This window comes from Oncorhynchus nerka, linkage group LG20 (genome assembly GCF_034236695.1).
Source record: "Oncorhynchus nerka isolate Pitt River linkage group LG20, Oner_Uvic_2.0, whole genome shotgun sequence".
NCBI classification, from domain to species: domain Eukaryota; kingdom Metazoa; phylum Chordata; class Actinopteri; order Salmoniformes; family Salmonidae; genus Oncorhynchus; species Oncorhynchus nerka.
In genome coordinates this window covers 83,978,736-84,005,239 of record NC_088415.1, presented here as the reverse complement: position 1 = coordinate 84,005,239, position 26,504 = coordinate 83,978,736, and the positions used below count along the sequence as shown (strand labels likewise).

At 42.0% G+C, this 26,504-nt stretch overlaps 2 protein-coding genes and 1 long non-coding RNA gene across 3 annotated transcripts; 2 read left to right on the top strand and 1 right to left on the bottom strand.

The window, feature by feature from the left end:
* Positions 1–11,053: 11,053 nt before the first annotated feature.
* On the bottom strand, positions 11,054–16,107 carry cldn1 (claudin 1). Its single transcript, XM_029621305.2, has 4 exons — positions 15,508–16,107; positions 13,851–14,015; positions 13,401–13,485; positions 11,054–13,176 (listed from the first exon to the last, which is right to left on the bottom strand). The coding sequence occupies exons 1-4, from the start codon at positions 15,728–15,730 to the stop codon at positions 13,014–13,016; spliced, it is 636 nt and encodes a 211-aa protein (XP_029477165.1). The 5' UTR covers positions 15,731–16,107; the 3' UTR covers positions 11,054–13,013.
* Positions 12,492–14,616, top strand: LOC135563058 (uncharacterized). The gene is made up of 2 exons (XR_010460253.1): positions 12,492–12,919; positions 13,914–14,616. It is a non-coding gene; the product is annotated as an uncharacterized LOC135563058 (long non-coding RNA).
* Positions 16,108–19,444: 3,337 nt separating the features above from the next.
* Positions 19,445–22,293, top strand: zgc:153913 (carboxypeptidase N subunit 2). Its single transcript, XM_029621303.2, has 2 exons — positions 19,445–19,532; positions 19,855–22,293. Exon 2 carries the CDS (start codon positions 19,861–19,863, stop codon positions 21,457–21,459), a length of 1,599 nt encoding a protein of 532 aa, XP_029477163.2. The 5' UTR covers positions 19,445–19,532; positions 19,855–19,860; the 3' UTR covers positions 21,460–22,293.
* Positions 22,294–26,504: the final 4,211 nt, after the last annotated feature.

The following is a 26,504-nucleotide window of genomic DNA, read 5'->3' as shown; positions in this document are numbered from 1 at the left end:
ATACAAAAACTCCATGCCACACCCTGGCCTGACCCAATACATGAAGAAAAACACAAAATACTTAGACCAGGGCGTGACAATACCTATATAAGAATGCTGTTCATTGACTATAGCTCAGCATTCAACACCATAGTACCCTCCAAGCTCATCATTAAGCTTGAGGCCCTGGGTCTGAACCCCACTCTGTGCAATTGGGTCCTGGACTTCCTGACTGGCCGCCCCCAGGTGGTGAAGGTAGGAAACAACATCTGCACATCACTGATCCTCAAGCAACACAAAAACATTGGCACAGACACGTGCACACACACACACACGCGCACACACACGATAACATACACACCATACATACACATGGATTTAGTACTGTAGATATGTGGTAGTGGTGGAGTAGGGGCCTGAGGACACGCAGTATTGTGAAATCTGTGTATGTATTGTAATGTTTTTAAAATGGTATAAACTGCCTTAATTTTACTGGACCCAAGGAAAAGTACTAATGGGGATCCTTAATAAATACAAATACTGAGGCCCCACAAGGGTGCGTGCTCAGCCCCCTCCTGGTTCACCCATGACTGCGTGGCCATGCATGTCTCCAACTCAATCATAAAGTTGCAGACGATACAACAGTGGTAGGCTTGATTACCAACAAAGACAGCCTACAGGGAGGAGGTGAGTGCTCTCGGAGTGTGGCGTCAGGAAAATAACCTCTCACTCAATGTCAACAAAACAAAGGAGATGATCATGGAATTCAGGAAACAGCAGAGGGAGTACCCCCCTATCCACATCAACGGGACAGCAGTGGAGAAGGTGGAAAGTTTCAAGTTCCGGACAAACTGAAATGGTCCACCCACACAGACAGTGAGGTGGAGAAGGTGCAACAGCTTCAGGAGGATCATCTTCAACAGCCTTTGGCTTGTCAGCTAAAACCCTCACAAACTTTTACAGATGCACAATTGAGAGCATCCTCTCGGGCTGCATCACTGCCTGCTATGGCAGCTGCACCGCCCACAACCGCAGGGCTCTTCAGAGGGTGGTACGGTCTGCACAACGCATCACCGGGGGCAAACTACCTGCCCTCCAGGACACCTACAGCACCTGATGTCACAGGAAGGCCAAAAAGCTCATCAAGGACAACAACCACCCGAGCCATTGCCTGTTCACCCTGTTATCATCCAGAAGGTGAGGTCAGTACAGGTGCATCAAAGCTGGGACCGAGAGACAGCTTCTATCTCAAGGCCATCAGACTGTTAAACAGCCATCACTACCACAGAGAGGCTGCTGCCTACATACAGACTTGAAATCATTGGCCACTTCAATAAATGGAACACCAGTCACTTTAATAATATCACTTTAATAGTGTTTACATATCTTGCATTACTCATCTCATATGTATATACTATATTCTATACTATCTATTGCATCTTAGTCTATGCCGCTCTGTTATTGCTCATCCATATATTTATATATTCCTATTCCTTACTTATATTTGTGTGTATTAGGTATTTGTTGTAGAATTGTTACATCTTACTTGTTAGATATTGCTGCACTGTCGGAACTAGAAGCATAAGCATTTTGCTACACTCGCAATAACATCTGCTAACCATGTGTATGTGACCAATAAATTTGATTTGAGATGTTGAGGGTCAGCTCAGCGTTTTGGCTTGGAGGAGAAAAGTTATTTAGGCAGGCCTGTGGCATCAAGGAAAACATTTGAAGTTGTCTGTACCACAAACTACATTATAGACTGACATACATACATATGTCAGTATAACTTCCAGTAGATTTTTATTACAAAGTTCATGAAAAGGCAGGAAACACATTTCCTGTAAAGGGGTCAGTTGTGTACACAGTACATCAGCCCTCTCTGTAGTTGGGCACTGTTCTCATGGGATTTCTCTGCTCACACTGTGATTGGAAACAAGTTATATAACATGGGCCCCTCCCCATTCACCGTTACAATCCCCATTTACTATTCATCGCTCATAGTCACCATGAGACAGACGCATGCCCTCTCAGTTTGTCTCAGTAACACCCCACACCCCCAGGTCTCCCCTATAATTTCTCATCAGAATTACTGATTTTCCCTTTAACGTCTAAGCCACAACTTCACAATTTTGTTTTCCTCCTCAGAAACTATAACTAGCCTTTTATGCATAATTATCATCAAGTAGCTCAGTAGCGAGAGGCCTAATGTCCAATACCATCCATCCCCATTAAGTACACACTTTAAACTCAGACTAGAAAAGACCCAGCTCCGGGCTCATCAGTTCCATGACTCTCTCTGTCTGAAACAGCTACAATGGGTCAATAGCAATCAGCGATCATTCTCGCAAAACAAAATACCACCTTCCTGCCAGTGCCAAATCAATTCAATAGCAACTTAATCTATGTTTAGTGCGGGTTGCAAATTCGATATCTATCCCAGGCTTTTTTCTTTAACACACAGCAACAAAAATGGTACCTCTATATCAGGAGAGTCCTATCTCACATGTGGTTTAACTGCCCAACTAGCACAGAGACATGACAGTATTTTACCCAGATGAGGCTGGTGGGAGGAGCTATAGGAGGATGGGCTCATTGTGATGGCTGGAATAGAATTAAAGGAATGGAGTCGTATGTGGTTTCCTTATGTTTGATACCTTTCCATTTATTCCATTCCAGCCATTACAATGAGCCCGTCCTCGAATAGCTCCTCCTACCAGCCTCCTCTGATTGTAACTATCTTCAACATGAAAGGGAAATCTAGTCAGTTGTACAACTGAATGCATTCAACTGAAATGTGTCTTCTGCATTTAATGCAACCCCTCTGAATCAGAGGCACATTGAGCTTGGTAGATACAGAGAGCATTGTGTTCAACACTCCTGAGCTGTTCACACTGCATCCCATCATCTGAAAGTGAGCCATACAAATAATTTGTATCGGGATGCCTCTTCTGGTTATGAAAACCCTGCAAGCCCAGCAATATTGCGTTGCCAGCAGGACAGTGTAGCCAGCTCCCATTTCAGATGAATCACTTGGAGCCGCACACTTAGTGACCCGTGGGTTTATTGCCTGAGATGGGCCTTGGCAACAGAAGCTCTCTGGAGTTTCCAGTCGATGCTGAAGGGGCTCAGGCTCAACAGTAAACTGCTTTTTTACCTGCGCACTCTCTCTTTTGGGGTTTCTGAGAGAGCACACCTACGGAGAAAGATGAAGAGAAAGAAAGTCACAGGCAGCGACACACGTGGTACTGTTACACCACCCTTCACAATGACCATTGTCATTCGCAAGGGGCTTGTCCCCCTCTCCCCCTCTCTGTTCCCCCTCTCAACGTTCCTCAGAGCACTGCTTGATCTGCCCACGTTGCCTGTAAATTGAATCAGTTGGGAACACTGTGTACACATTCCGCTCAGCGTGAACTTAGCTGGCTCCCGGGGCTTCCTGCCACAGCAGCTTCTATTAACTCGTTGAGGTTTCTTCTATCGCCGGCTAACCCTTTCTTGACCTGAGAAAAGCTGAATGTTTACAGTACGGAATCTATACGATCTACACATTATTTCTGTTAGGAAAAAACGAGACCTTGGTGAATGATTAGCTTGAGCTAAGGTCAAAATGACTGTAACATGTTTGGCTAATCTTTCTTTACATGTTGTGTTGTAATCTTTAGCACGGTAGAGTAGCAGCAGCAGTGGTCACATAAACCCGGTGCTTAAACTGTACTCTCAAAACAGAATGCCATGGCAGCCTGGTTTGACCCATTCTCAAGATATAAATATCACAGGAAGATATATTAATCTATGCTACTTACCTCTTATGTCATACAGCATAAGTGACATTTCCATAGTTAGTGCCTGATTACACAAAGAATGCACCTGCTGTGTTTTGTTGAAGCATATCTTTTTTCACGGTTTTCACTATCACTAAAGATTTTCCTTTAGCCTTTCTGGTATGGACAAATCGACATTGATGGATATAGTATGTGGATATTTTCAGCACCAGGTACATTCACATAGGCCTATGAGATGTAAAAGTTTCTTGCTGAAGAGGACATTTAAGTAGAGAGGTACAGAGACACTGCACTACTTCATTCTCAGGTTGATAGCCTGTGTCCTTTTGAAAGTTTTCTGACTCAACCGAAAGAACTAGATAGATATGAAAAGAATCTATTGATAAAAGATCATCCGTGTCTTTGGTTTTCTGTGTCCCATGATATGAGCCACATGCTGGCGGGATGATGTGATCAATTAGAGCACAGCAGAGCAGGAAGATGTTTTTAGGTGACATCAGTGGTCCATGTAAACAAGGACCACCTTGTTAAAACGATCACAGTATTATATTTTAGTATACTGTGACAAAATGGTGTGAAGCAGATGAAAGAGGGAGAGAGACACACATACACGCACACACAGTATTCCGCGCACACACAAATGCATGGATGCATACACGCACGCACGCACACACACACACAGACACACACACACGTTGCTGAGCGGATGAAGACAGTAACTTCCCAGCTGAGGTGAATAATCACAGTTCACGGCATAATGCATGACACACGTTGCCGTGGTAACCTCCATCCTCTCCCAGTGTACATCGTGATCCCGCAGCTTGTTCAGGTCAGGGGAGTTCATGACGCTGTTGAGAATGAGATGAGAGCTTTGTGGACATGCTGTTTGTTGGAGATGCTTCTGTTCAGATTGTCTGCCCCCCCTTCCCCACCCACCCCCACTACTCCAACTCGCTGAGCAACGCCGAGTCAATTGCAATCAACATCAACCCGAGCATGATCTCATTAGTTTATCTTAACGAAGATGATCTCGACTGCAAATAACTCTCCATGTTGACTCATATTCAGCTTCAAATAAAAAATACCAACAGTTGAAGATGATCTGAAGCCAGAGAGGTTAAGGTGTGTCTTGCCAAAGTTGCCATGATCTTATTATACATGTTTTGACCTATGCGAGTTGACCTCTGAAAGCACACATCTTTGCTCATGCATAGGTTACCTGTTTCCTACATCACTGATTCTTTAAGCCTAGTTCTCATTTCGTTGGATCCTATGGGTCCCAAACCCCACTATCTTCTGCAAAGTCAGATCACTGGCTTTGCAGTGAGTTACCATTACTATTACTATTACAAACTGCAATGGACCATAACTTGTTGATGTCACATACAATTTAATTTGTGAAAATACAGTTTCTGTATGTAACTTTTCGATAATGAAAATGCTGCTGTTAGCTGTGTATGTGCTGGTGACATACTGTATCATCACCCGAAGGTCAATTAGTCAGTTAGTTAATTAGTAAATTTGTCAAAACCATGTGGGCTCAACGAAGCAGAGATACTGGTAATTATTACCGTTCTGATCAGACATACCAGTGGCCAGCTCTCTCCTCTTAGCTTCTGTGCCATCCCAGTGTTATTGTTATGGGTCAGTCACTTGATTTACAATCCTTGGTCCGTGATGACGATTGGAGGCACGAGACACTAATCAACTAGTACACTAATGTCAACTAATCTCACTTCTTGTCAAATAGAGATTCCTAACAGGTGTTTCTGCCTGGTTTAACCCATGGACTCTGGACTTAATGCCAAATCTCTCTGGTTTACCGGTGAACCGGTTAACCCTTAGTGGTCCCACATAATCTTTAGCCTAAATGCCAACACTCTCCGGTTTTCCAGTCCCATGTGAAGTGTTCATTAGAGGTCACGTTAGGTGAGCGTTGAGAAATTACGAACAGTCCGTGAAGCTCGGATCATCAGACTTTAAAGTGTTAATCCAGAAGCAGCGTCACCACAGATTCTTCTTCAGGGAGTCTGCTGCTGTGGAGAGCTTAGGAAATGCTGAACTCGTTGGCGGCTCAGTTTCAGGTAAGCTCAGTGGCAGGTGTATGGCAACAGGCGAGGATCAGACGTAATATGGGTTCATTTACATAATGGCTTGTGCAATGGATTTGGAGTATACATGGCCTCTAGCCCTACAGTCAAAAATAATAGTATCTTAGTCTTTTTTTTAAACTAGAATGAATGTCTTACTGAAGTCATGATGGTACAGTACAAGCCTTTGCCATTCTCATCTCATTATTTGTCTAAGTCTCTTGAATTCACAAGAACCTTATTGGAAACGTAAAAAATCATTTACTTCAAGAAATGCAGCATTCCTTCTTTTGTCTTTTTCCAAAGAAGTTGTTCAAACAGTCGATAAACTGCTGTCTGCGAATGCACCAATGGCCTCTTTAGGCTACTCACATTGAACAAACTGTTCCCTGACACTTATCGACCTCTTTGAGCTAAATTATGGTATCTCACACAGACTGCGAAGCATAGATTATCTTTTGGCAAAGAGAAGAGTTGGGCAGCGGGGTTCTATGGTCTGGATGTAATTCAGAGGAATCTATTTCTCATCTCATGGCCCCGCGTGACACAGTTGTCCACATAGAAATAGAATTAACAGAACAGGCTTGAAACCTCTAACCCTGGCAATATGAGTGGTAAACATTATATGTCTATGGTTGTCTGTGCTAATTCACGCTTGAGGGTAATAGGATGAAATTATTTAAATGTTCCAAAGCTCCGTCACACATGAATGAATCAGAGCTGTGTGTGTCTTTGATAAGAAAAACGCTTGATGTGTGAGGCACCCATTAGATTTAAATCTAAATTCAACAAAGTTTTCTGACAAAGAGATAGTCCTTTCTCCTGGCTTTTGAATGAAGCTATACTTGTTCAAAGTCTATATGATACAGTGAACAAGTATAGCTTCATTCAAAAGCAAGGGGAAAGGACAAAATCTTTCTCTGAAACTTTGTCGAATTTAGATATAAATCTAATGAGTGCCTCACACATCATTTTCTGAAGTGGTTGATGCATTATTGTTAGGGCAAATCAAGTCTGACATTTTTCAAGTGTAAATTACAAACGTTAGAAGACTTTTTACACCACCCTTTAAACCTAATTTTCCTGCTGAGCCTACATCTGTACTATTTCGAGTGCGTCTATAAAATGGCATGGCAACAGGGCTGTTGATGATGCAATGGATTTCCATTTGTCATTTAGTTTTGACACATACCAGACACACTGTGCCATGCAGTTGAAATGTCTGCATTTGCGAACAGCACAGCAGCACAGCGCTCGACCTGTAGAGTGATTGCATTAGTAGGAGCTGGATGTAATCCAGGTCTGATACATTTATGCTAACATGGGTAGGCTATCATGCCTTGTGTTACGTGCTGCTGTGTGAATGCATTTCGTCAGTCTAAATGCCTTTTTCGCTACTATCAATAAAAGTCATGGAACGATTACAGTCATATCTTGAAATTAAATTGACCCCAAGTGTAAGAAAATAACCTACTAATGTGAATGAATTACTGTTACTAAACTCTGTGTGAACTCAGATAATTTAGCTCGGAGAGAGTCGTCAATTAGCACACTTTGTTCATCCTGCTTATCTCCCCAGCTAGACGTTGCTGTTTAGCCTTCTGGGATCACTTGTTTAAATGCCCAAGACGATAAATAATCAACACAATTATCTCTAGTAGCTCTTATCGCCACAGGAGGGGCGTGTGATCCAATCATCTAACTTGGATCTCTGCTGTCCTCTAGTGGTCTTTTACCTGCAAGGCAATTCCTGGTTGTACATACAGCATCTCTGTGGCGGCAGGCATGGTCAGGTAGGTATGGCGTTTTCTTTGGAGATCACGGTATGGGAGTTTTCTAACGTATCAATTCTTGACACTTTATAATCCTTTACATGAATAAGTATTTATGAAATGTATGCTAATACATATTTATTAATGTTTATGAATGCTTCATACATTTTTATGAATGTAATAAAATCGTATAAGTTGTTTATGAATGCTTATTCGTGATATAGAAAGATTGATTGGGTTGCTACATGGTTTTCATGATATAAACCCTGGAATGATGCCCTCAGTCTTACTGGCCTTTACAGTGTAATTTTGATCTCCCAATAATATCTGTCCCATTTTTCCTGATGAACAATGAACATCTAGTACAATACTAAACATAAATTATAGGTGGCACCAGAGGGTGGTGCTGTTTGCTAAGGAATCAGTGCAAAAGAGAAAACCTTTGCCTCTAGCAGCAGCCCCCAAGCACCTTAGTTGATTTGAAAGGTGTAGATATGTTTGAGAAATATGGCTAGCATTCCACCTATCAGGTTAAAGATAACAAATGGCTCATACCTATCCAAATTCTTCAGACCTCTGAGAAGTACATAGGAGCTAGGGCCCTGGAGCTAGGCACTGTTTCTGGATCAGTCGATAGCCAACCTGATCTGTTCTTGTGACCCCCTTAAGATCCAGGAGGTCATGTGCGCTTGCTTTATAGTCCTATACTGTTGTACTGGACAGTTAAAGAGGCACAGCTGCAAATGGAAAACTCAACTCGGGTTTTAAACACCAGCCTAGCGATAGTGCTAAGAACATACATGGCATTATTTCAATAGAAAAATCACAACCATCTCTTTTTTTTATATCACTTTAGTTATTTAACTATAATTACCTGCTCTAACATTCATATGTAAAGTTGTGTCAGTGGATTGAATTGTAACATGGGTGGATATGGTGAATAGAGGTGACGTTGGATGGCTATGGCTGAATTCAGAGGACCACTCCCTCTCCCAGCAGAGAAAAGGTTCCAGGAACAAGTAAAGGCAGGTTGTTGGAGATATGAAGAATACCTTTTGATTTAGTCACTCCCCAGCATCTTGGCTCTGTTAGGATGACTGGGCGTGCCGTGAAATCCTAACCCTGGGGTTACACGTTTTACCGCTGAGGATTGTTTACTGAAACCAACTACTGTACTGAAACCCATTCTAAAGATATTATCTGGAAGAAAGTTACCTATGATTTCCTTGGAGAGGAGTAAAGGTTTTGTCTACAGTACGCATGTTGGAACATCAAGGATGAGAATGTTTATTCTTTATTTCACTAGTTTTAGTCTACATTTGGATACAGTTAAATAAACATGAATATTGTCAACATAATTGAGAGTGGGATATTCATGTTCATATCTATTGAAAATTCAATGGTGATTTTTAAATATAAATTATTTTCTAGAAATTCCTCTCAAATGTTCTAAAGACCCTCAGAGGCGTGTTACTGCAGGCACAAGGTATATCCGCACAAATCAAGTCGAGACAACTCCCTTTTCAAAATAAAACGCAGGAGCTAACGGGAGACAGGAGAGAACTATAGATATAATTTAGTTACTGTGTTACACAATCTCGAAATATGCATTTCATAATACCTGACCTCTAAATAAAAGAAAAACCCTTACCGTTAAAAACAACAGCAAGGTTTATTTATCTATTATCACACGAAACTTAACAAAATCTGGTTAAAAAAATGGGACATAATTTGATGCAGCTCAGAAAATACAATGTAAACAAAACTATTTAGGTAAACTCTTACATTAAAAAAATTGCATAAGAGTATAGTAACCACCCAATCCTATTTATTTGTTTGTAATATTCTAACCCACAAATGCACAGTAAAATAAATCACATTTATATTTCAGCAGTGGTACAAAAAGTATCCATTTGTCATACTTGAGTGAAAGTAAAGATACCTTAATAGAAAATGACTCAAGTAAGCCACCCAGTAAAATACTAGTTGAGTAAAAGTCTAAAAGTATTTACTTTTAGAAGTAAAAGTATAAATTATTTCAAATTGCTTATATTAAGCAAACTAAATGGCAAAATGTTCTTATTCTTTATTTGTTTGGATAGCTAGAGGCACACCCCAACACTCAGAAGCATTTGTGTTTAGTGAGTCCGCCTGAGCAGAGGCAGTAGGATGACCAGGGATTTTCTCTTGATAAGTGTGTGAATTGGACCATTTTCCTGTCACGCCAAGCATAAAAAATGTAACGAGTACTTTTGGGTGTCTATATGGAGTAAAAAGTACATTATTTTCTTTAGGAATGTAGTGAAGTAAAAGTTGTCAAAAATATAAATAATAAAGTACAGATACCCCAAAAAACTACTTAAGTAGTACTTCAAAGTATTTTTTACTTAAGTACTTTACGCCACTGTATTTCAGTGCATTTTTGAGAAGATACTGCTCACAGCATTCGCAAGCTACAGTGAATTCGGAAAGTATTCAGACCCCTTTTCCACATTTTGTTACGTTACCGCCTTATTCTAAAATGGATAAAAAATATAAAAAATCCTCAGCAATCTACACACAATAACCCACAATGACAAAGCAGAAACAGGTTTTTAGACATTTTTGCAAATGTAACAAAAGTAAAAACAGAAATATCTTATTTACATAAGTAATCAGACCCTTTGCTATGAGAAATTAAGCTCAGGTGCATCCTGTTTCCATTGATCATCCTTGAGAGTTTTCTACAACTTGATTGGAGCCCACCTGTGGTAAATTAAATTGATTGGACATGATTTGGAAAGGCTCCTGTCTATAGAAGGTCCCACAGTTGGCAGAGCATGTCCAGGCAAAAACCAAGCCATGAGGTCAAAAGAATTGTCTGTAGAACTGCGAGAGAGGATTGTGTTGAGGCACAGTTCTGGTGAAGGGTACCCAAAAAATTATGCAGCATTGAAGTTCCCCGAGAACACAGTGGCCTCCATTATTCTTAAATGGAAGAAGTTTGGAACCACCAAGACTCTTCCTAGAGCTGGCTGCCAGGCCAAACTGAGCAATCAGGGGAGAAGGGCTCAGACCATGAGAAACAAGATGCTTTGGTCTGATGAAACCACGATTGAACTCTTTGGCCTGAATGCCAAGTGTCACGTCTGGAGTTAACCTGTCACCATCCCTACGGTGAAGCATGGTGGTGGCAGCATCATACTGTGGGGACGTTTGTCAGCAGCAGGGACTGGGAAACTAGTCAGGATTTAGGGAAAGATGAATGGAGCAAAGTACAGAGAGATCCTTGATGAAAACCTGCTCCAGAGCGGTCAGCACCTCAGACTGGGGCGAAGGTTCACCTTCCAATGAATGTGCTTGAGTGGCCCAGCCAGAGCCTGGACATGAACTTGATTGAACATCTCTGGAGAGACCTGAAAATAGCTGTGCAGCAACACTCCCCATCCACCCTGATATACATTTTTATTTAACCTTTATTTAACTAGGCAAGCCTGTTAAGAACATATTCTTATTTACAATGACGGCCTACCGGAAGGCAAAAGGCCTCCAGCGTGGACGGGGCTGGGATTTAATTATACTTAAAAAAAACAAATGATATAGGTCAAAACACACATCACGACATGAGACACCACAACACTACATAAAGCGAGACCTACGACAACAACATAGCATGGCAGCAACACATGAAAACACAGCATGATAGCAACACAACATGTCAACAGCATGGTAGCAACACAACATGGCAGCAGCACAACATGGTACGTACATTATTGGGCCCAGACAACAGCACAAAGGGCAGGAAGGTGAGACAACAATACATCACACGAAGCAGCCACCACTGTCAGTAAGAGTGTCCATGAATGAGTCTTTGAATGAAGAGATGGAAATAAAACTGTCCAGTTTGAGTGTTTGTTGCAGCTCGTTCCAGTCACTAGCTGAAGCAAACTGAAAAGACGAGCGACCCAGGGATGTGTGTACTTTGGGGACCTTTAACAGAATGTGACTGGCAGAAAGGGTGTTGTATGTGGAGGATGAGGGCTGCAGTAGATATCTCAGATAGGGGGGAGTGAGGCCTAAGAGGATTTTGTAAATAAGCATCAACGAGTGGGTCTTGCGACAGGTATACAGAGATGACCAGTTTACAGAGGAGTATAGAGTGCAGTGATGTGTCCTATAAGGAGCATTGGTGGCAAATCTGATGGCCGAATGGTAAAAAACATCTAGCCGCTCGGGAGTACCCTTACCTGCCGATCTATAAATTATGTCTCCGTAATCTAGCATGGGTAGGATGGTCATCTGAATCAGGGTTAGTTTGGCAGCTGTGGTGAAAGAGGAGCAATTACGATAGAGGAAACCAAGTCTAGATTTAACTTTAGCCTGCAGCTTTGATATGTGCTGAGAGAATGACAGTGTACCTTCTAGCCATACTCCCAAGTACTCGTATGAGGTGATTACCTCAAGCTCTAAACCCTCAGAGGTAGTAATCCCACTGGTGGGGAGAGGGACATTCTTCTTACCAAACCACATGACCTTTGTTTTTGAGGTGTTCAGAACAGGGTTAAGGCAGAGAAAGCTTGTTGGACACCAAGAAAGTTTTGTTGTAGAGCATTTAACACAAAGAGCTTGAGAGGATCTGCAGAGAAGAATGGGACAAACTCCCCAAATACACGTGTGGCAAGCTTGGAGCGTCATACCCAAGAAGACTCAAGGCTGTAATCGCTGCCAAAGGTGCTTCAACAAAGTACTGAATAAAGGGTCTGAATACTTATGTAAATGGGGGGGGCAATTTAATCCATTTTAGAATAAGACTGTAATGTCACAAATCGTGGAAAAAGTCAAGGGGTCTAAATACTTACCGAATGCACTGTACATCTCAAACTACACACAAATACTATTTTCACACTACTGAGCCGAACGAAGTGGGGCCGAGCTGAACAGTGCTGTCCTCGTTACGCATCCACCATAGTTGCTGGAATCATGAACGGTGTGAAAAGAAAACATCAGAGCCAGCACAGTGCAGTTTGGGTTGAATCGATAGTGTGAAAATAGTCATAGAGTACTGTATGTATGCATCATGGATATATTGCTTGCTAGTGGAGTGTCTCACAGTAAAACAACCAGAAATGAAAATAACAGAAATCATGAATCAAACCAAACCAACCATCAAATCAACAAAAAATAACCACAGCTTTGACCCTAGGCAGTGCTGTACCCAGAATAGAGAGTGACTGGATGGAGGTGGGTCATGTTCAGCACAAAACAGAGGAAAACGGACTTAAATGGAGTGAAACGGGAAGGCACTACCTGACCAGTAAGTAAAGGCTTGCTTTCAATTTCCATTGCACAACATTTTGAAACGTCTACCCTAATGAACACGACCCTGGTCTCCTGGATATCCCCAGGCTCTAGACGTAGTCTCTGCCTGGTGGGGCAGCAGAGCGGTTCGGGGGGTAGCGGGAGGACTTTCCTGAGCCTTCACTGGAGCAGTTGCAACAGAGGAAGGCTCCACCTATGATGGTGAAGCAAGCAGAGCCCCAACCTACGAACAGGGCCTTGCCAAACTCATACCTGCAGATAGACATTTCAATAACAATATCAATCAAGAACTAAACATTGATTATGGTAAGTTATGTATAGAGGCCCAACTGCAAACATGAAATATTGCGTATCTATAATATTCACACAATCGTAATATATTGCATAATTTACGCAAAACCCAGCTTGGTTATGATTCTCCCCAAGGACAAACAAAGCCTTTCTAGTCCCCGGTCAAAATGATGATGACAGCACACCTGGAATTTGTAGGAGTGAAGGGGTCGTAGAATTCCTTTGCTATTCTGTTCCCGTACCAGGAAGTCCCCACCAGAGCACACAGACCTATGTGACAGGAGGACAACATCATAGGAAAAAATCATCAATAGATATTTATGTAGAAAGAATCTGGTTGAAAAAAATGTGGGCTTGCAATGCAGTATGAAATTACAGGGTAGGCAGAGGAAGCATGACATCAAGTTTAAAAGTAAGTACCCCTACTATGTTTAAACATGTGGGTGAGGTACTAACTACTAGTTAGCATGACTTCCAGTGTGTTTTTTCTTTAGTCAACACCTTTGTATAACACTTTCTTTGGTGTGTCAAGTCGGGAACTGTTTCAGCAACAAACAAAAGAAGAAGAACAATATTCATGCAAATAGATGAATAAAGATCTATTGCATGGCACTGTGTGAACTATAAACCCCCACCTGCGATAATGATGACGATTCCTCCAGTCAGGGCAACTTTGTCCTTCTTCTCCTGGTCCTCAGCCAGACAGGTGGTACACTTCATGCCCACCATGGCCACCAGGATCGCAATGCCAGCCAACAGGATGGCACCCACCATGAGACCTCGTGTGCCCTGCACCATCCCTGGGAACAAGAGAAAGGCCAGAAGACACAATCAATCAATCATAGAATTTCATATTTGAGCTTTAATGATTATGTCATTACTATGCCATTACATGTTATTACATACGTCATAGGGCCTACATATAGCCTAGCTCCTGAATAACGTCAGATTGCCTAGAGAATATTATATTCTCAATGTATTCAGAGTTAATAAAATTATAATAGAAAGGGGATAATTGGGCAGGAATGCAAATGTATTATAGCTTTCATCACCTTGAATGTAAAAAAAAATGCAAGTTCAATTGATGAGGAAAATGCTGAATGTATATTATAAACTGGGTGGTTCCAGCCGTGAATGCTGATAGGCTGAAAGCCATGGTATATCAGACTGTAAACCACGGGTATGACAAAACATGTATTTTTACTGCTTTAATGAAGTTGGTAACCAGTTTATAATAGCAATAAGGCACCTCTGGTGTTTGTGGTATATTGCCAATATACCACGGCTAAGAAATGTATCCAGGCGTTCCGTGTTGTGTTGTGCATAAAAACAGCCCTTAGCCGTGGTATATTGGCAATATACTACACTGCATTATTGCTTTATTAAAACATTCTTCAAACATTTGTTAAGACATTGGATTTTGAATTAATATGGACTTCAGATTTCAATTGTATCAGACAATGGTGCACAATGGGGTTGGGTTTTAAACCTAGTGTAGATGGAGTTCAGGTGTTTTCATCTGTTACCACCGGGAGCAGGCATGATGGTTAGTTATCCTTGGCATTCTCAAGGCTTGTCTGTACATGCATGAGATCTTCTGTAGCGTTGGGGGATAGGTTGTTAAACCTCACTTAGTCTATTGTAGGTTCATGTATTTTTTTCAAAGGTAAATGGATCAGATTAATTTATTTCAAATCACATTTTATTGGTCACATATACACATATTTAGCAGATGTTATTGCGGGTGTAGTGAAATGCTTGTGTTCCTAGCTCCAACAGTGGAGTAGTATCTAACTAAATGCTTGTGTTCCTAGCTCCAACAGTGGAGTAGTATCAAACTAAATGCTTGTGTTCCTAGCTCCAACAGTGGAGTAGTATCAAACTAAATGCTTGTGTTCCTAGCTCCAACAGTGGAGTAGTATCAAACTAAATGCTTGTGTTCCTAGCTCCAACAGTGGAGTAGTATCAAACTAAATGCTTGTGTTCCTAGCTCCAACAGTGGAGTAGTATCTAACTAAATGCTTGTGTTCCTAGCTCCAACAGTGGAGTAGTATCAAACTAAATGCTTGTGTTCATAGCTCCAACAGTGGAGTAGTATCTAACTAAATGCTTGTGTTCCTAGCTCCAACAGTGGAGTAGTATCAAGTATTTTATGAACACTTTACAGATGTGGATTCATTTATAGGCCTTCTGGTACTACGTTTTGAACCATGAAAAAAGTATTGATAAGTCGTTTATAATTGTTTTTATAGTACTGTAAAGCATGACAAATAAATGACAGTAATAAATTACCCGTTAGTTGGAGCAGTGAATCGTACACTTTACACTGGATTTGACCAGTGCTCTGTGACACACAAGACTTCCAAAGCCCCTCGTACATGGCTTGCGCCGTTATGATGTTGTCCCCAGCATAGGATGACAGTTTCCACTCGGCCATGATCGTGGATGCTATCAACCCGATGAAGCCAAGAAAAGACAAGACGAATCCAAGGAGCTGTATCCCCGCGTTTGCCATTTCACTAAATAAATGGTTAATAAATTAAAGATTAATCCTCAATAATATAGAAGAGATCAATTGGGTCCACTTAGTATTCACAGAAAATCCACATAAAATCCCAAATTCCAGAAGAGTCCTCAAAACTTCAGGTATAGTCAGAGAGGAAGAGATGAAGCGAGAGGGTTTACTCCGCCCAAAATCTGTCCACGAAAATAAGACCACGAAGTGAGGTTATTATTTTATGGCCAATGAGAGTGTCGGATTTGGTCAATAAAAAATGGAATTGCTAATTTGCTACAAGAGCCTTATTTGATCGAATATAAGTTTCGTAATGGTTAGGTTATTACGAATGCACTGATATAAATAGACGCACGTGGCATTTCGGAAACTTTGAAAACAGTTATTATATTTCGGAGTTCTGCCTAGTCACACGCGTATCTACCCTCTCATTGGAATGGTCCCACGTGATCTCGCCTCCTCCCGCCTTCCTCCATCTTTAGGACATGCATTTTCCATTGTTGGGGCGGTCACTTTACTTTCTTATCAATATAATAGAACATCTTCGATATATCAGTCTGCGCTTGGTTGGCAGTTTAGCGTTTTTTATCATGAATCTTATCTTATTCTGGAGGCAGCACCGCAGAGTGGTCAATAGATGGCACAGCCACACAGTCATGACATCTGATTTGAAACCTTACCCTAACTTTAACCCTAACCTTAACCAAACAGCTAACCCTAATGCCTAGCCCTTAAATCATGACCCAAAAAATATTTTTGTTTTCAAGACAATATAGCCAATTTTGACTTTTCAGCTGGCCCATCTATCAGAAATCACTCCGTTCTGTCTCCAGGACAGGACTCGTCCTAATTAACGTCAACCTGCGCTTATTTGGCGCTATGGTAAAGGTGTAGTTTATATTTAGTAATTTAGGGACCCCCTCCCAGGCAAACCGGCGACCCAGGGAGACCCCACCTCACGTTTTTATCACATATCTTGTCTTATCACCAGCTGAATGGTAATAGCAAGGAGAAGTAGGCAAATCAACATTTTAATCATATCTTGTCTTATCACCAGCTGAATGGTAATAGCAAGGAGAAGTAGGCAAATCATCATAATTTTCCATTATTTTGACCTACCCACATAATCATTGGAGGAAGTGTAAACTCTAATATAGCCTAATAGCTGGAAAGGTAATTCCAAACACATTTTTGGTAAGAGCTGCAGTTTTGATGGTTAAACGAAGTTTAGCCATGGCAAAACATGCTTTTTCAAAGCCTATGTCAGATATTCCAATGAGTGTAATTGGCTTCAATGAGTGTAATTGGCTTCAATGAGTGTAATTGGCTTCAATGAGTGTAATTTGCTCAATATTAGGATTGAAAAAAGAAAGTTGACATTATTAGAATGAAGATCTCCTCTTTTTTACTGTAGGTAGTCTATGTTATTCAAAATGTGTTTATTCGGTTGTTGCTCGCGATATTCATAAAAACACATACATATACATATATATATATATATATTTATATGATATGTATATATATATTGTCAGACCCCCTGCAGTACCTCCCTGATTTAGTCTACACACAGCGCATCCTTTGATGCCACCTGAAGAATGTCCTGGAATTCCATTCATTTTGGATAAGGGTTGTAATTGCCGCATAGTGGAAGTTTTTTGTCCTTATTTTTAAAAGGGCACAGAGAAGTGTGACACCAGTTTCTTTTACAGGTTTTTATTTATTTTATTTAATGATCAAAGGGTTTTATTGAGTTGATCAAGAAAATGTAGTCGTAGGCTACCAATGCCTTGATAGAAAAAGCACGTTTCCAATGGTATGCTAAGTCTATCAGGTATTTTGATCATGAATGAACGTAATGAATGAAACCTTTTCTAGCCCTTTTTCGCACTTGAGAAAACAACACAACGTAAAACAAAAGACACACAAACCTGCTTTCATAAAGACCTAATCTAACAAATTCCATCAGAACCATATAATTTCATACATGATGACAGAGAGGGCATCACCACAGAATCGTATTCATACAATTAATAGAACACTGTGATGTTATTCTAATGAATGGAATAATTTGAATAGACCTTCAGAACTCTACAACTACAACGAAGACAGCGACTTTGACACAGATCATTTTTTTATGATTCCAAATTCGACAGATTTAGCTTTAAAATATGACTTCATAAAGTTAGTGAGAGAAATTAAAGACTAGGATCTTAATTTGATCACAATGTTTGCTGAGAATTTTCAATTATTAAAACGGCTTTGTCATTTCCACTTTAAAATGTCAGACTTGACTTAATGTTCCCTAACGAGAAATGTAGCAACCCTTACAAAAAATGTCCATTAATTATAATCCACATAATAATTCCACATTTCCAGTTGCTGCAGGATTATTTTCCTGCTGTAATCTAATGACACAACAAGAAATACAATTTCAGGTACAATAGAAATTCCGGTTTTAAGTAAGAAGTCACATTATTACAACAACTCTACAACTCATCCAGAACGCCGCAGCCCGTCTGGTGTTCAACCTTCCCAAGTTCTCTCACGTCACCCCGCTCCTCCGCTCTCTCCACTGGCTTCCAGTTGAAGCTCGCATCCGCTACAAGACCATGGTGCTTGCCTACGGAGCTGTGAGGGGAACGGCACCTCAGTACCTCCAGGCTCTGATCAGGCCCTACACCCAAACAAGGGCACTGCGTTCATCCACCTCTGGCCTGCTCGCCTCCCTACCACTGAGGAAGTACAGTTCCCGCGCAGCCCAGTCAAAACTGTTCGCTGCTCTGGCCCCCCAATGGTGGAACAAACTCCCTCACGACGCCAGGACAGCGGAGTCAATCACCACCTTCCGGAGACACCTGAAACCCCACCTCTTTCAGGAATACCTAGGATAGGATAAAGTAATCCTTCTCACCCCCCTTAAAAGATTTAGATGCACTATTGTAAAGTGGCTGTTCCACTGGATGTCTTAAGGTGAACGCACCAATTTGTAAGTCGCTCTGGATAAGAGCGTCTGCTAAATGACTTAAATGTAAATGTTAAATAATTATTCTTATACTGTAACAAGGCAAATTGCACTCAAAAGAGATTCAGCTGGGGCCCATGACGGCAGTTGTTCAGTAACGGTTTAGTGAAGACTCACACTTAAATTATCATCCAAGCCAGAAAAATGTATTGTTTTTTTCTGCTTCTTCTCTGCTACTGTTTGTAATAGAATGTGATGAGCAATGTACTACGAGTCACTTGATTGCTTTAGGAAGGTCTCTGGTAACAGTGTTTGCACATGGCCTGGTATAAAATAATACTTTGAGATGGACATTTCTCTTCTGCTTCCTGAACCCCACATGTCTGACACACACACACACACACACACACACACACACACACACACACACACACACACACACACACACACACACACACACACACACACACACACACACACACACACACACACACACACACACTCTTTAGGCTGATTCAGAGGGCAGTCACAGTGCAGCGCCCAATGACCAGTGAAGAGTGTCTCCAAAATGGGCCCCCTATATCTACTGTATATCATACCAACCACTTTGATTCTCAGCAACCCAATTTGATTTTGGAAACTGTCCCGTCCCCGTCCCCTGTGAGCTAATGATTGAATGACAGAATCTGTCCAACAGCCAAAGGGTCTGTCTTGCCTAATGTAGGTATGTTGTGGGTGGATTTGCACAGTGTTGGACTCAGTTGGACTCAGCCCTCAAATCCACAAGGGAACTTATTTCCTCTGCTTTGTGGGAATTCTAAACAAAGATACAAAACACAGGTATGTTATGACTGGTTTTCTTGATTATGAGATTAAGAAACATACTATCAAACAGTCAGCAATGGCCCTGCTATGTCTTAAAAATTGTTAGCTAATAGCATTACTTTCTGTGAAATGCTAAATATCAGGGAGGCTTTGCTTGAGGGTTGATGTTAACATCACAGTCAGCATCTAGCTGAATTGTAATTCCCTTCACCCAATACATTTGGGAAAAGTGTTCAATTTTGCCCACTGTACTCAATGTGCTCACTCAAAGAACAGAGTTATTTGAAATACTATAATATACAATATACATTCAAATCTCTTCATTCTATTTCTACAGTGAATTATGTGGAAAGACTTTGGTTCCATGTTATGGCTGATGCTCCACCTCTCTTACCAAGGGAACACTTCCGACATAAATTGTCCTCCCAGATGCCAGTGTTTCACGCCGACTAAGGTGATGTGTTCTGAGGAGAGCATGAGAAGCATGCCCATGAACATCTCCACACAGGTGAAGGAGTTGGTCATTATGACGACGGGAATGACGCACCTGAGCTCGATCACGATGCAGTACAGCCGCCATCTCACCAAGCTGGTCTTCTTCAACAATTTGCTGCAGGATGTCTCCACCATGGCCTTTGATCGCTTGACCGGACTCGAGGAGCTGGAGATCAGCGGCAACTCTTGGCTGGATTGTTTGAACCCAGGTACTTTCAGCAAACAGAGAAACCTCACCAAACTTTTGCTCAACTTCAACAGGTTCAAGTCACTGAATGACAGCCTCTTCAGTTCGCTTCAGAAGCTGAGGACTCTTCAGCTGAAGGGCAACATCATCTCCCACCTGCCCAGGCAGCTCTTCCAGAACCTGAGTATTCACTCTCTTGACCTGTCCCTGAACATGCTCACAGGGGTGGACAATGAGCTCCTCAGAGGCTTGTCCCAGCTAGAGTCCCTCAAACTGGGCTACAATATGATCAATGTCCTCTTGCCCGACACTTTCCACAACATCTCCCACGTGAAAGAGCTTTGCCTGCAGGGAAACCAGATATCTTACCTCCCTCAGGGTGTCTTTTCACATTTACAGAAACTAGAGGAGCTGAACCTTCGCAGCAACTTGATCACAAATGTGAGCTCTGGAACCTTTCCCGTTGGCTTGAAAGAGCTGGATCTCAAAGGCAACAGGCTGGTTCAGCTTTCGCCTGACTCATTCGGCCATCTAACCAGTCTCACACACCTGTTTCTGTCAATGAACCAGCTCACTAACCTCCCAGAGGATGTCTTTCGGAACCTGACGGGCCTGCAAAACCTGGACCTCTCGGAGAACCAGCTCACATCGCTGCCGGGAACTATCTTCCAAGATCTTACAAAGATTGAAATCGTCCACCTGCAGAATAACAACCTGAGCTCTCTGGAGGCCATGTTGTTTGAGGACCAGGCCTTCTTGGAGCAGCTGTACCTCTCAGAGAACAACCTCCAGACCCTTCCTCAGGGCTTCTTTGACGCGTTCTTACACGAGAACGTGATGAGACTGCGCAGGAACCCCTGGAGCTGCGACTGCCACATGCTATATCTGTATGACTATGTGTCGGAGCACGGTCACTTGGTGGAGGACCTGAGTAATGTGTATTGTAAAGGCCCTGAGCCTTTGAGAGGACAAGGTCTGGTCTCCTTAGAGAGGGACCAGCTGGTGTGTCCAGGTAATTTCTCTTCTATAGCCAAAGCCACCACCTTCCAAGGCTTGGAAGAGAAACCAAACCCTAGCAAGTGTACTGTCCAGTTCATCAACGACAACATGACTATCAAGTGCAAAGTGACTAAATGTTCCCCATTGAGACTTATGGTGCATTTCAAAGAAGGGGACGGCACCACGTCTGAGTACATTATGAGAAAGGACTGGGCAGAATCTTCACAGTGTAGCAATGGGACTGTAACTCTCACTGTGTGAATGGTGTTCATCAGCACATGGGCTGAAGCTTTGCAAGAACTTCTCAAAGCAGATTGGATTTTCTTTATCCATCTACGTACATCATAGAGTTTTATCAAAAACACAATATTTTATATACCAACATACTGTATATGAGATGAGAGTGAATTCCACCTGAATTTAATTTAATTTTGAAGGTATTGGCTTTGAATAATTTATAATATGATGTCTTGCAGACACAAGCAGTATTGGTATGGGCTTAAACAAATCTCTCCTACTGCCAATGTCAATATTGTACAGACTTAACTCAACTCAAAACTGACAACCAGGCTGACGGTGTTTCCCACTCATAGCTGAGAGATAAGAGAGGTGGATGAACTATCCCTTGCGAGGTTCAAAGTTCATCCCTAATGTTCTAGAGACTATGTAATGAACATAGTACCATCCACACAATAATATACTAACAGATATATCTACTGCAATGTATGCTCTTGCCAGCAGATGACTCTATTCCTCCATTGACTTCACTGGCCATGTTCCTTAAATTGACTCGTGCTTTCGGCACCTCTGTCACTTGTAGATTGTCTGTAGATTCTCAAACATCAACACACATGTTTAGATGTAGTAGATGGTAACTCTGTTGACATGCAACAACAAATTCACATACAGCTTTCAACCACCCCAGCAATGAACTTTGTTGTTTTGTGTAGTTGATTAGTCTTAATTAATTAAACTGACAATCTGTGTATGGCTAATTGAACATCTATAAAACTATCAATCCTCCTGTGGAAGACAATATAATTCATGTGGTAACCTTGTTTCTCTCCATTTTAAAGTAATCAATGCAGTTAACATATGGATATGATTTAAAAAAAAATCTAAGCAGTAATACATTTGGAAATATATTTGAATAACTTTTGTATTATGATTTATTATAAATAATTTAAATAAGAAAGACCCTGCAAAAGATCAAACATGTTATAGCGAAATCAGAGAAGACAAAATTCTGGAACACAAATCCAACAAACACAAGCATGGGTGCAGGTGCATATAAATCTCCCCCATGGAGATCAATGTAAGAGCTTCTCTCACTCTTTTATTCTGGGGTTTAAAAGTTGATCGAGACAAACAAGTCGTCCACAGAGACCTGTCTTCACACCCCTCTGCCCCTGGACACAGGAGAAGATGATAGTACCAGGGAGAGAAAAGAGAGAGATGAGGAAGGAGGGGGTTAGGGGGAAAGGGATGAGTGGGGCCCACAGATGGCAACACCTTGAATAAAGCACTCTAACCCCAGGGTTTATAAGGGTCAGGGGTCATCGGGTCAATTGTGTCCTTGGTCTGAGCTGACATCACAATTCAAATGACAAAGTAGCAGCGTCCAAAGTTGCCAGGGATGGCATGAAACAGAGTAATCCTCTCTTGACCAAAACTAAGAGGTAAACATGAATTGTGGGGAAATATTTGTCCCAATACACATATCTAATGATCACCAAATGAGCACAATATAAGTACTGGGGTGTTCACTCAAATATCACTGATCCTATAACCAGGGCCAGCCCTAGCCTTTTAAGGGCCCTAAGCGAGATTTGGTAGGGGAGCCCCCCCAACTAGCAGTAAAACATTTTATCGGTCCCCCTCTTGATAGCGGAGAGAAAAATGTAAGTTTGAAAGTTAATTTCCTGCAATTCTACACAGTTTCTCATGGGGCGTAATTACACATTTTCTCATGGGGCGTAGTTACACATTTTCTCATGGGGCGTAGTTACACATTTTCTCATGGGGCGTAGTTACACATTTTCTCATGGGGCGTAGTTACACATTTTCTCATGGGGCATAGTTACACATCTTCTCATGGGGCGTAGTTACACATCTTCTCATGGGGCGTAGTTACACATTTTCTCATGGGGCGTAGTTACACATCTTCTCATGGGGTGTAGTTACACATTTTCTCATGGGGCGTAGTTACACATTTTCTCATGGGGCGTAGTTACACATTTTCTCATGGGGCGTAGTTACACATTTTGCAATGACTTATGCCACGTTAATACAGTATGATATCTGAGTGAGAATTACTAACAAAATCATTGAGGGCCCCCTAGAGGTAAGGGTATGTGTCCTGCATACCGGTTTGTATTTGGCAATGATAACTGCAAGTTTAGATAGCTGGCTAGACTAACTACCAACTACTGCTGAAGCACAGCCAAATTTAGAAATTGCGCTTGGTGTACTACTATTCTTACTCTCAATAGAAGTTCCTAAAACTGGGGCCCTAAGCAACCGCTTTTGTCGCTTAGGCCTGGGGCCAGCTGCCTATAGCTTTCGTGCACAACAAGTCTATTCAGCCATTAAGACGAAGCTGGACACTAACCCCAAAATACATATTGAATTTGAGGTTTAACATTTTGTTGATTGAACTCAAATCTAGAATTCATTTCAAACTTGTCTTTTCAATCAATCAGCTACTCGGTATGGAATGCAGAGCAGCGTTGCACCGGTATGAAGTTTGTTCCTTTATTTACACCGGTATAAAGTTTACCATCTTTATTTGCACTTAGGGACAGTTATTACAGGTAAAATACTACCATCAACATAAATCAATCAGACTGTAAATTAGCTTGACTACAACCATACGGCTAATAACCCAATCACCAGCTGTAATGACTGATGTCCTGAGGAGAGGTCAAGTAGCCAGACCCCTCTCTTATCTCCTTTCTAGAGTTATCATCACCATCAAATCAGTTATTAAGATCCATTAGACCATCACTGACAGTTACCAGATTAGCAGGGGAATAGAGGTGATGGAATGACAAATTTACAGCAGTGGGGAGGGAGTTGAGATGCTGTGCTGCTGTCTTGCGAGGCTGGTTGAACACCACCTTTTAACCCCCAGTCCTTCATTTATAGGCTAGTTAGTGCTGGGCACCATACTTCACACAGCACCTCTTCAGCTGGGAGGGTAGGGATTGTATGGAAGGGAAGCAGGGTCTCAAAGTGGGGGCATTATCTCCCAGGACACACAATGTCCAGATGACACAAATGTGCTGAGAGGTTTCCCACAGAGTTTAGGACAGCCAAGGAGAGGAGAGTGGCTGAGAGGGAAGACCAGAGTTCAGGGGACAAAGGGGAGAGGTCGTCTGAGATCTACAACCTGAGGAGAGGGTTTTGGTTATGGCCGTCATTTGTGGTCAGAGGCTTTGAGACGATACACAACTGGGGCAGTTATAGCCTCTGGGGCAGTTGTAGCCTCTGGGGAAGTTGTTGCCTCCGAGGCAGTTTTAGACTCCGGGGCAGTTGAAGACTCCGGGGTAGTTATAGACTCCGGGGCAGTTATAGACTCCGGAGCAGTTATAGCCTCCGGGGCAGTTGTAGACTCCGGGGCAGTTATAGACTCAGGGGCAGTTATAGCCTCTGAGGCAGTTGTAGACTCCGGGGCTGTTATAGCCTCCAGGGCAGTTGTAGACTCCGGGGCAGTTATAGCCTCTGGGGCAGTTGTAGACTCCGGTGCAGTTGTAGCCTCTGGGGCAGTTGTAGACTCTGGGGCAGTTGTAGACTGGGGCAGTTATAGCCTCTGTGGCAGTTATAGCCTTTGTTGTGAGACTGTAATTTTAACAGGTTCAGGTCAGGACATCATAGAGATAAGACCCAATTTTATTAAGGTCATATATCAATTCACTCGTATAAAAGACAATAGGTCTACATTACAGGCTAAACAATTTTGCAAGGCAGTCATGTTTTATATCTACAATGTTTACCCTCATCATCTCACTTACAAAGTCAGTTGTCGACCGATTCTGTCAATGGCGGATTGAGAGCCAGCACTGTGGATTCAGTGCCATTTTAAACATTTAGGTTATTTAGCAGATGCTCTTCTTAAGTGCCTTGCTCAAGGGCACATATACCTATTTTTCACCTAGTCAGCTCAGGAATTCAAACCAGAAACCTTTCGATTACTGGCCCAATGCTCTTAACCACTAGGCTACCTGTCGCATTCTACCACAGGTCTCTCCCTCATACTCACGCACCATGATACAATGATGAACCCCATCCCCCTAAACACAAACAGGCCTGTTTACCTTTCATTCATGGAGGTTAATATTACTCCCACTTTATGCATCCAAACGCCCAAGCCATGAGACCATGAGTGTCGCTGACCAAATTAGGAACAGCTGATGCTGATGTGAAGTGGACGAGGAGAGCAGGCCCAAATGGTAATCTCTTCTAGCTGCACCGCTCTTCACCCAGTCTCCTCTGTGGGAGGATAACAAGAGAATTTAAGCTTCTTATCATCAAATTACAATTATTGAGGAAGAATGAATCTGCATCCCTGGACAGAGGGACCTGAGAGACCTGCTCTTATAACGGAGATCCTGGTTTTGTTTGTGACACTTGGGACACTCCAGATGGAGTGTTTGTTATTATGCATGCAACCCATGCTTTGTTGTATCTCAATGGAGATTCCCCATTTCAATATTTTTATTGTCGTTTTCAATTATACACTGAGCAAAAGTATAAACACAACATGTAAAGTGGGTCCCACGTTTCATGAGCTGAAATAAAATATCCCAGAAAAGGTCTCTCAAATTGTGTGCACAATGTGTTTACATACCTGTTAGCGAGGATATTTCCCTTGCCAAAATAATCCATCCACCTTACAGGTGTGGCATATCAAGAAGCTGATTAAACAGTATGATCATTACACAGCTGCACCTTGTGCTGGGGACAATAAAAGGCCACTCTAAAATGTGCAGTTTTGTCACAAAACACAATGCCAAAGATGTATCAAGTTTTGAGGAAGTGTGCAATTGGCATGCTGACTGCAGGAATGTTCACCAGAGCTGTTACCAGAGAATTTAACGTTCTTTTCTCTACCAAAAGCCGCCTCCAATGTCATTTTAGAGAATTTGGCAGAACATCCAACCGGCCTCACAACCGCAGACCACTTGTAACCACGCCAGCCCAGGACCTCTACATCCAGCTTCTTCACCTGCGGGATCGTCTGAGACCAGCCACCCAGACAGCTGATGAAACTGTGGGTTTGCACAACCGAAGAATTTCTGCACAAA

What these genes read in the sequence shown, in the direction of transcription:
- cldn1 (XM_029621305.2), bottom strand. Translation starts at nt 15,730, where the DNA reads ATGGCAAACGCGGGGATACAGCTCCTTGGATTCGTCTTGTCTTTTCTT. An exon ending in AATCGTCATCATTATCGCAG is followed by an intron (nt 13,486 to 13,850) that starts GTGGGGGTTTAT and finishes CCTGTCACATAG; the next exon opens with GTCTGTGTGCTCTGGTGGGG. An exon ending in TTCACTCCTACAAATTCCAG is followed by an intron (nt 13,177 to 13,400) that starts GTGTGCTGTCAT and finishes GTCTATCTGCAG; the next exon opens with GTATGAGTTTGGCAAGGCCC.
- zgc:153913 (XM_029621303.2), top strand. Translation starts at nt 19,861, where the DNA reads ATGTGGAAAGACTTTGGTTCCATGTTATGGCTGATGCTCCACCTCTCT.